Genomic DNA, 10,097 nt, shown 5'->3' with positions numbered 1-10,097 from the left:
CAAGCAGAATGATGTCACATTTATCTCATTTACAAAAGAAAAATTAAATAAATATTCTTAATTCACAATTTTATTATACCCTTGCTCAACAAAATTTAACTACCGGTATTCACTATCAAATATACCCCTCAAAACAGTTTGGGAACTCAATTTGGATAGATTATAGATCTCTTATCGTAGCATACTCATCGCATTGATTATTGTCATTAGAAAGTGTGTTTATTCCTCTATAAAATGATAGCATATTAAAAAGGAATAAATAAACTTTCAAATGATACTTGACATAGCAATGAATATGCCATGACAAGAGCTATGATCAATCATACTTGAGTTTTCAGACTTTTTTAGGGGTTTATAAACTCTCTTAATTCACTTATTCACCATTGATAAACGGATACTTGCAGCACCGTCAATGTGTAGAAAAATACATGTACGCAGTGGGATAATTTGACTCTCTCTCTTGCTCTCCCCCCCCCCCCTCTCTCTCTCTCTCCCTGTCTCTCTACTTCTCCCTCTCTCTGTCAACACATCACTCATGCTCCCATACTTTTCTCTCTCCCAATCTGTCATTGAGAAAACATTCTAAAATAAAGGAATTCAAGATAAATGTAAGAACTGTTTGTCAAAAAAGTAAGTGTATTTTTCTTTCACAGATAAATTGTCATTGGTGGTTTATGTTCTACAAGAAGAGAAATATATTTTACCAATTGCTTTACAATTTTTGTTTGTTTTAATGTTTAACATCTGTTGTATAAAATCTGTGTATTAAATATTATCTGTTATAATCTGAACTTGAAAAAATATATCTAAATGCTATCAATTATCACATACATGTATCAACATGAAATTACCAAATGTAAGAACTTACAATATCAGCCAGCTACACAAAATTCATTGGGGAAAAGAATTACTACTCCCACTGAGGAAAGAAAACAACATTTTTTTCCTAAGAATTCTCATGCTGATAGATGCAATCTGTTCAACTGGTTCTACATGTCACGGCATGTTACTAAAAACATCTGGACATTTTACCTTAAAAAGTTACAGTAGTGTCTCTATTTCAAACAATGCATAACCCTCTTCAAAAGCACAATCGTTTAAATCTATATTTATTAAGGAGATCAAAGTTAATCAAGGAAAAATAATTCTACATTTGAACAGTTCAATGGCATTCAGAGAGAAAATTGCTTTCCATTCTGGATTGATTATCATGCAGCATTTTTTTTTCTTTCTCAAAAAGCAAAATAAAGACAAGCTCACAAGAACTTGCTGAAAAATCATCTTTCATAAAATCAAATCTTAATTAGCACACAGAGACCACATGTTCAGCACATGGTATCCAATTCCCCAAATAAGCCTTCTACCGAGACCATATATGCAGCATATCATTTATTATTGGTAGTCTGAACATTCAGGATTAATTTCCTTTGATTCTGTGAGAATTGATTATCCATCATTTCTAGAACTAAATATCTAATATTTTAACCTGTGAATAATTTCAACAAATATTTCAGTTAGTTTGTAGTATATCAATATCTATATTTCTTTCTTGAAATAAAAAGAAAGACTGTCTATAAGCACAACCTGAAAGGGTAAGTTTACATGGAAATACAAACAAAATATTTCAAAAAGGCATTTTCTACATTATTATGACATATATATTATATATGAAATATATGAGAAGAAAGACAATGCATGAAAAGCATAGTATACCTGTAAACAAAATTAGAACTCTGTATTAATTGATCAGATTAATTTTGGGAACTGTGAAACCAACATCTTTTGCAAAATGTCTAGGATGGCAATTTTCAAGGCATGAAACTTTCGTGAAATGCACAAAATTGAGTTTTGAGTCGATTGCACGTATGATTCAAGTATTTCACGATATGAAATTCTAGTGATCCTGAACTACTCGCAAAATTTGAAAACATTTTATGCCAACAAAAGTTTTAGATTTTACATGATTATATTGTTCCATAGACTATTTGTTTCATACTATAAAAAATTATCCTTGCTTATATATATAGCGCCTAACACTTACTTTATCAGAAGTCTCTAAGCGCTCTACAATAATGCAGCATAATTAAAGTTAGTAGCTTTCATGATCAGCTGCTTCTACGTTTTATTGACCCACCATTCTGCTATCCATCGGTTGATGTTCTCTCTCTCTTGGTTTCTAACAGCAATCACCGAGGGAGGATCCAGCTTGTTCTTTCCTCTCAGATCTAGATGATGGGCTCCATCGGGTATGATCCCAGCCACCAGGGTGTCGGAGAGATCGGTCAGGACTCCGCCCAGATGCCAGGGGTCCAGAAGTCCATTGCTGGAGAAGAACAAATATTTGCGAAAGCATTACATCCTGATCTTACTTATAATCACATTCACAATGTACCAGATCCATAATGATAATAGATTCTTGAAGCATTCTAATGCACGCACAAGTCGGAATGATTTCTGGAGAAAAAATTGGGAAAATTTCACATGTATGGCAGCATTGAGAATCATTGGTAGAGCTTAATACAACTATTCTCTCATTTTCATTTCTCATAATGTGTATTTAATTTCAAGACAGTCACCACAGTTTTTTACATTTGTCCACCTTTCTTTCATTCCATTGTACATAATTGTTCACGCTTATTCATGTATTCAAGCACAATGCTAGGATACAGCCGAGGCACACTGCTTTTGACATAGTTAAAACTTCACCTGCCTCCATCTATCTTGAAGGATTAATGAAGGTTGAGGATTTGTCAATCTGTTAGTGGATTGAATCTGGACTTGCTAACACCACCATCCCATCTCCGTGACCTAGTGGTTTATACTGTGGCATTTTAAGACAGGGACTCGGGTTCTGTCCTCAGCTGAACTATTTTTCCAACCTTTGTGTGTGGATGGCAGCATTGAGAAACTCTGATAGAGATACACATCATAATTCTGTCATTTTTATTTCTCACCTCATGATATATGTATCTGGACAACACAAATGTCGTGAAATATAAGGATACACACCTGAAAAATATATTACTGGATGCAGTGATGTTCTTTCCACCAAACTGGGATACAATCCAGTTGGGGCGTGGCGTTACGTTCCATTGCGCTTTGCAAGCGGCGACTTGAGCATCGTAGTTCCAGGGCATTGGATAGAACATGTCATCCACCCCATCAGCACAGAATGGCATGACCATCTCAGTACAGGCCTATAGGGGGAAATAAAGATTATGCTGTTACCCATGAAGTTGGAATAATAAATAAGTAATAAAAATTAAAATTAAAAATTGCCCATCGGGGCAAAGACATGGAAAAAAACAAAGTTGGAATAATTCTTTTGACCTCTTTTCATGAAGTGATTTTGAGAATATGATTTATTCTTGATAGCTAATGTTTATATCTTGGAAGAACTTTATTGATTAATCTAAAGAGTCATAGAGATGGATCAATACAGTTCTGAGAAGATATCAACTTTATCTTTCAAGAATAAACCACATTGTCACACTCATTTCATGAAAAGAGCTTTGAAAAGGTTATTCCAATTTCATGGGCAACAGTAAACACGGAAGATATAAGCCACAGCACGAAATACGATGTGACTATGACCATATTTTAGAAGTAATTGCACTATCAAAAGATGATTGGAAATAACTTGATAAATCTAAAATCTATCCACTACCGGTTCCTAATCATGAAATGAATAGTAAAATCATAAGCACTGTGTATTGCAGGCGTTGTAGTAGGAGAAAAGGGGAACATGAGACCAGTCATAGGAGTCTTTTAGATTTTAAGCTGTTCCGGTTTTCCTCTGACTACGATTCTTTGCAATTCTATCCTTACCGTTCATATAACAAACCTCAGGAAAGAATATGCTATATTTTTAATTTTTCATTTAATACTGATATTGCAATTAATTCCCAAATCAATCACAAATGGATCATACAATGTGTGAAGAGGTTTAAATTCAAGGTATTCAAATATTGGAAAATGACAAATCTGCACAAAATATTACTTTTAAAGTTTACAGGAAAGGAAATGAGGAGATGATAAGAAGCTTAAACATTCTATATTCGAGGGAAGTTTTATACTTGACAGAAGAACAAAAAATGATCCACACTTCTACAAATATGATTTTTAGAGTTTTTACACATCTTTAAACTACATCTACACATTGCTTCATTGTCAGTACAACATCTAAATTTTCAGCACTGTTCGATTTTGTTTGTATACTTTAATCCTTTCATTACAAAACTTAAAATTGAAAAATACAACAGAAGTTTGTGTTCGCACCCTTCTTGAGGGAACACATCAAAGTTAGAAACTAACCTGGAAGCTCCACCCGAGGTCTCCTAGACTAGCTGTGGCATCCTGACTGAGATTGAAACACTGGATGCTACTAGTATAGTTATAGTAGACACCCAGAGCTCCAGTCAGCTCAGCGAGTAGCTGGTCATCGGTCGGTGAGGGCGTCTTAAAGTACGAACACACCTCCTGTTGTGAAGAAATTAGTATAATTGATATAATAGTGGTATCTTCTTATGAAGTACTTTCAAGCATTACACTCATCATGCTATACATATATGTAAATTTCGGTATTTTGATATGTACCGGTAATTAAATGCCAAATTCATCAAAATAAAATAATATCAGATATTGAGAGCCAGAAGGGCATGTAAAATTCTTTTATTATATATACAATACAATATAATGGTTAGGAACCCTTAGAAGCAGAAATCTGCTTATAGTCGGGACCCTGTGATGGGACCCTCTTACATGTAACGTCCTTCAGGCTTTTAACAAGTGACGTTTACAATGTTGAGTAGTGTTTAATAATGATTAGTTTCATTTACAAATCTACATCATACTACAGTTTATTGTAACATTATTACTATGAAAATTATATTTATTCCACAAGAACAGTGAAAAATGTGAAAAATCATCAAACAAAAGATTTCATACATAACAGAGGATGATAATCAAGGCAATGAGGACAAGAAAATGAATGTGACACATTTACATAGTACAAGGAAATGCAAACACAAGTATATTGTTTTAGTCATGAATGAAGGAAAAAAATACAACCTTGAGCAATCTTTTTACACTTCCTTCAAGCGATGTTACAATTACACTGCCAAATGAAACAGATATATGTACAATATGAGACAATGGAAACAAACCTTGATGGGGAAGGCAGGAAGTGGTTCCAGGAAGTTCGCTGGGTAAGGATAATCTACCATCGCTAGATTGAACCAGCTTCCAGCTAACCAGGATATTAGACCATCCACATCTGCTGTTGTCTTTAGAGGGTTACATAACTTCATGGCTTGGGCAAGCTTGGTACGACCAGATGCTGTAAGGGGAGAGACGTGGTTCACATGTAATGGCTGAAATAGACAACAGATTAAAGGTGCTAATATGGTTTGGTACTTGTAAATATTTTGATGATTTTATCATTGATGTCTTTGTCATCGCTACTGTTATTATCATCATCGTCATCATCATCATCTTTATCATCACTACCAAATATAAATATAAAAGATTATCATTAACATGATGATCACTGTTCTATCACCACCACCACCACCACCACCACCACCATCACCATCACCATCACCATCATCATCGTCATCATCATCATCATCATCATCATCACCAACACCACCACCACCTAGAATATAAATAAATGACCATTTCTCCTAACCCATCCCCTTCACATCCTCTCCGCTCATTACCCTTCCCGCATCGACACACCCTCTCAATTACCCACCCGTCTGGCCAATTCTTGTGATGACATCCCAGCTCATGTGGACGGAATCATAGCAAAGTTGGTTGGCAGCCTGGAAGTCTTTACTGATTGTAAGATATTGTGTGTTACATGGAGTCAGGCCTGTGAACTGCCATACTGGAGCTGAGGCAGCAATAGCTCTGTTGAAAATTTAAAAAAAGAGGAATATTTTGAAGTAATTTAAAGGTAATACAAAGTTTTGGTATGGGATCATGACTTTGGTTCAAATGAACATATTGGAAGCATATGCGATTTTACAATATTCAATGATCGTTGTCGCGGTTGAAATCGAGTCTAAAGTGATGAAATTGTAAATAATAAACTCTTTATGTATATATCGCGCCCTCTCAAGACTGATATTACTTAAGCTCTCAAACAATGTTTCTTGACTACGATCGACCGATTTCCTATTCCTATTATATAACAGAACTGCATATTCTGAGATTTTCATGGTCGCAGCTACCATGGCATGGCCTTAGACGCTATTTGAAATATTTGAAATTCACTGGGAGCACCAGTAAATTTTTTATTATTAAATTTCTCAAAAGCAGAAGTGTTTTAGGGGCTAAATTTTCTAGTGCTTTATAATACATCCACAGGGGCATCCAAATATATCAAAATTTTAAAGAATTATTATCAATCCAATTTTCAAAATTTCCCAAAACTTTGCATTACCTACCTTTAAGTGAATTGATTACCGGTAGTATCAAACATAAATGAACAGCTAAAACTTTCAAGCAGAACTCTACCTCACAGCAAACAATGAACAGTTCTAGACCTATCTCTGCAACTCGGGATAGACAATACTACAAGTATATTCAATATCAGACTTGCTCTCACATCCCATCACCCCAACAATGGAATTAGGAGATGGATAGCTGTCTGTGATTACCATAAAACTTGGTATGACTGCATCTGAAATTAAATTGCATTAAAATTTAAAAATCACGACCTTTAACATCTTGATCGGTTCCTACTATACATTCTGACTAATACGATGGAAATCCCTCACATTCTATTAGACGGGCAGATCCAGATAATATCCATCCCTGGCCAAGAAAAGATAAAGAAAACCTTGGCAAGAACCCAGATAGCAATATTCAATCAAACAGTTGCGATTGATTACAAATACATGTAATTGCAATCGATAACAATTGCATCTCCTATCTCTGGTACAGAGTTGCGGTTGACATAAATTGCAAATTATTTGTGATCAATCACAAATTGTTTGTAAGACGGGGCCCTTATGTCCTCAATTATTCCCATTTCATCCCAAGCTCTGCAGAAAATACCACTCACCCTGCGATAGCATTGGGATATTTGATGCGCATCCAGGCTGCCAGCATCCCTCCGTACGACCCTCCAAATGCTACGACAGGAGAGCCGGCGGCACCTCCAAGTGTGTTAGCTTTGTACCAGTCCAGGAAGACAGCAAAGTCTGCAAGAGCTTGCTCCGCTGTCAGGTAGCCAAGGTGTGCAGCATCCTGGACAAATGAAATGGTTGTATAAGACTTGCTCCTCTGATGGTTGCTATGCGGTCGATATCCAACACTAACCAAAGCCTCAACTTCAACCAGGAACCAAACAATTTCAGATATCCTAATACTTACCCATCTCTTTCTCTCGATTCCCCCCCCCCCTTCAGTGCTGTTGTTGTTATTCCAGCCAGACAAAAACAAGTGCTTTGTCAACACACCATTCCAGCACTTCATGACACTCCTTGTAGTTAATACTTGCCTCACCTACCATCCCAGTATATAGCTTCCTGAGTGAGCTGCCAAAGGGATTACCCAAACAAGTACCAAGTACCCTAACCTAAAACACAATCGCAACCCTTACCCTGTAACCCTACGAGCCTAGAGCAATTGTCGCTGTCCAGAGCAAATGTTGGATCAAACTTAAAACAATTATTCATGATTTGAAAGATGAAGTTCTTCATCCCACTGGTTAGAGCAGAGGAAATGGACAATCATGTATAGGAATGTTATTGCCCACTTAAGCTTTCTATGATAACCTTGTTCACATACCGTACATAGCTTTTCCTGAGGACTTCCTACAAAACATGTTGTGCAGATTATTGCGGACTGGTCCGTATTGAAGGGAGGGGAATATTTTGAGACTGGAAGCCCACAATTAGTAGCAGATTAATAGTAATAATAATCTGAGTGTTATAGTGCGTCATACATTGGCGATGTCTCTAAACAATTTACAGATACATTATTGCCCAGGTCATCTGATTCAGGCTTGCCCGTAAAATATGAAGCATTCAAGCCAGACGCCATTTTACAATGTCCAAATTGCTGGGCAAACTACATACCAAGGACCCTGAAATTTCCAGAGACCTATTACGCATTATATCAACCCAGATTATCATTACTATAACTCATCTGACAAATTTGCACGTCAACATTTACAGAATTCTGCAATTGACAAATCTAAAATGGACATTTTTTTTTCTTGATTTTTTATTTGGGGGGTGAGGTGACATAGTTACCTTGTAGGAGTCATTTCCATATGGCAGTGATTTTCCATAGTAACGATGCTCAGCAAATATGACAATCGCTTTGTACTCGACAGCTAAATCCCACACAAAACCCTGTGTGAAGGAATGAAAAGGATCATTTGAAGATTTGTTTAGAGTTGACATACCGGTTCTCAATGGGACAAAGCCTAAAAAAAAAAAATCAAGATTCTGTAAGAGGTTGAATATTAATATTAAACATTCACATAGTCTGTAAAAAAAAAATTATTGTCTCTAACGATATAATGATAACATTTATTTGGGAGAAGAAAAACAAATCATGACAACGAAGTTTGCCTACACCAAGATAAAAGCTATGCAGCCTCCATCAGGGGTTTGTGTAACCTATACTATTTGTATTCAAATCAAATTAAAGTACATTAAATGTAAATTCTATCATCCATATTTGGGTTGAAATTGTACGACTTTAAAAAGTTTGGTGCATTAAAAAAAACACTTACTGTATTTTCACAAAACCAGGTAATGTCTCCCTCGTTGCCTGTGTAAAAGAATATCGGTCCACCTTTTGTCCATAGTTCGTCTGAAACCAAATAACGCATCTGAAATGTGTCACTATTGGTAAAGCTGAAATGGTCCACCTGAATCATAAAATATAAGGCCATGTAAAATTGATTACATGTTGATCGTCCGGATTTTTTGAAAAAGAGGAGGAGGGTGTACCATGTTATTTGATATTTGATATTTCAAAATGGCCGCTCAAAATGGCCGCTCGGTACATTTTCCCCGACAGTCGAGGCTATTTTTTTTTCAAGATGGCCGCCGACAATTTTTTTTTTTTTTAATCAGAAATAGAGCCATTTTAGCAGTGTTTTTCATGTTTTTTTTCTTTCAAAAAAAAAAAATCAAAAAAAAAAAAAAAAAAATAACAAATAACAAAAAATAGGAGGCGGCCCCCCAAAAGGAAGCGGGCGGGGACGATCAACATGAAATCAATTTTACATGGCCTAATCAGAAATATTTAGAATGGTAACATATCAAACTTGTGATTGCTATTTATTTTTGCAAACGTGCGAAAACAACAAGCAAGAGCAACAAAAAGAAGAAAAAATGTCATAAATAAATCACAAAGTAAATACCTATCGACCTAGCACGATCTCTATGAAATACACAGATTATCAGATTAATTTTTAAACAAAATTATTTGTGTAGACTATGTTTACTTTTTAGAGGACTCTTCAATCTTTAGTATACATGTACTTGTGGCATCGTGATCAATTATTCCAATACTTTATGTTTACCAATTGCCATTATTATAACTCAATCAATTGAGTCAATGGTGATTAATGCTGATCATATTGATAAGACATTTTAAGAGTCTGAAATGAAATGTAATGAACCATAGTTTATACCGGCCCAAAAATCAATTTTGTAGAAAATTGTGAATTTAAAAGTATGGTACCTGCTGCTCAAAATATTTTTCTTTGTGCGGGTGACTGCATCCTTGACTGCTGATCTTTGCTTCCAATTTATTGTTGATTCGCCGACCAAACAAAACACTAGCAGATGAAGAAAACCCACTGCATACGACAAGGCACATCAGCGTACACCTCAGCCAGCGATTCGGGGGCTCCATGGCCTCAGTCTCCGATGGAATTATGCCACTGTCAAGAGCGCTAAGAGAATACCAGTTAATGATTCCTCTTTGTGCCTATTTTATGAGTAATGAATTTGAGACTTTGAGCAGAAATCTGACATTTACTTCTCACGCAAGTGGTGGTCTAAATCTACACAAACATGTCACTTATTGTTCGATCTCTGATCTCTTTCACCTCCTCCAGTCGA

At 35.8% G+C, this 10,097-nt stretch overlaps 1 protein-coding gene across 1 annotated transcript; it reads right to left on the bottom strand.

Annotated features, from left to right (window-relative positions):
- Positions 1–616: 616 nt before the first annotated feature.
- On the bottom strand, positions 617–10,097 carry LOC578398 (lysosomal Pro-X carboxypeptidase). The gene is made up of 9 exons (XM_030980412.1): positions 9,715–10,097; positions 8,756–8,893; positions 8,268–8,369; positions 7,073–7,257; positions 5,756–5,913; positions 5,166–5,338; positions 4,315–4,479; positions 3,010–3,197; positions 617–2,323 (listed from the first exon to the last, which is right to left on the bottom strand). The coding sequence occupies exons 1-9, from the start codon at positions 9,886–9,888 to the stop codon at positions 2,116–2,118; spliced, it is 1,491 nt and encodes a 496-aa protein (XP_030836272.1). The 5' UTR covers positions 9,889–10,097; the 3' UTR covers positions 617–2,115.

This window comes from Strongylocentrotus purpuratus, unplaced genomic scaffold (assembly GCF_000002235.5).
Source record: "Strongylocentrotus purpuratus isolate Spur 01 unplaced genomic scaffold, Spur_5.0 spur5_scaffold_11, whole genome shotgun sequence".
NCBI lineage: Eukaryota > Metazoa > Echinodermata > Echinoidea > Camarodonta > Strongylocentrotidae > Strongylocentrotus > Strongylocentrotus purpuratus.
This window is presented reverse-complemented; position numbering and strand designations above follow the sequence as displayed.

Coding starts and splice junctions, on each gene's coding strand:
- LOC578398 (XM_030980412.1), bottom strand. CDS start 9,888: ATGGAGCCCCCGAATCGCTGGCTGAGGTGTACGCTGATGTGCCTTGTC. Junction 7,258..8,267: donor ATGGAAATGACTCCTACAAG/GTAACTATGTCA, acceptor TCATTTGTCCAG/GATGCTGCACACCTTGGCTA. Junction 5,339..5,755: donor CACAAGAATTGGCCAGACGG/GTGGGTAATTGA, acceptor CTCCCCTTACAG/CATCTGGTCGTACCAAGCTT.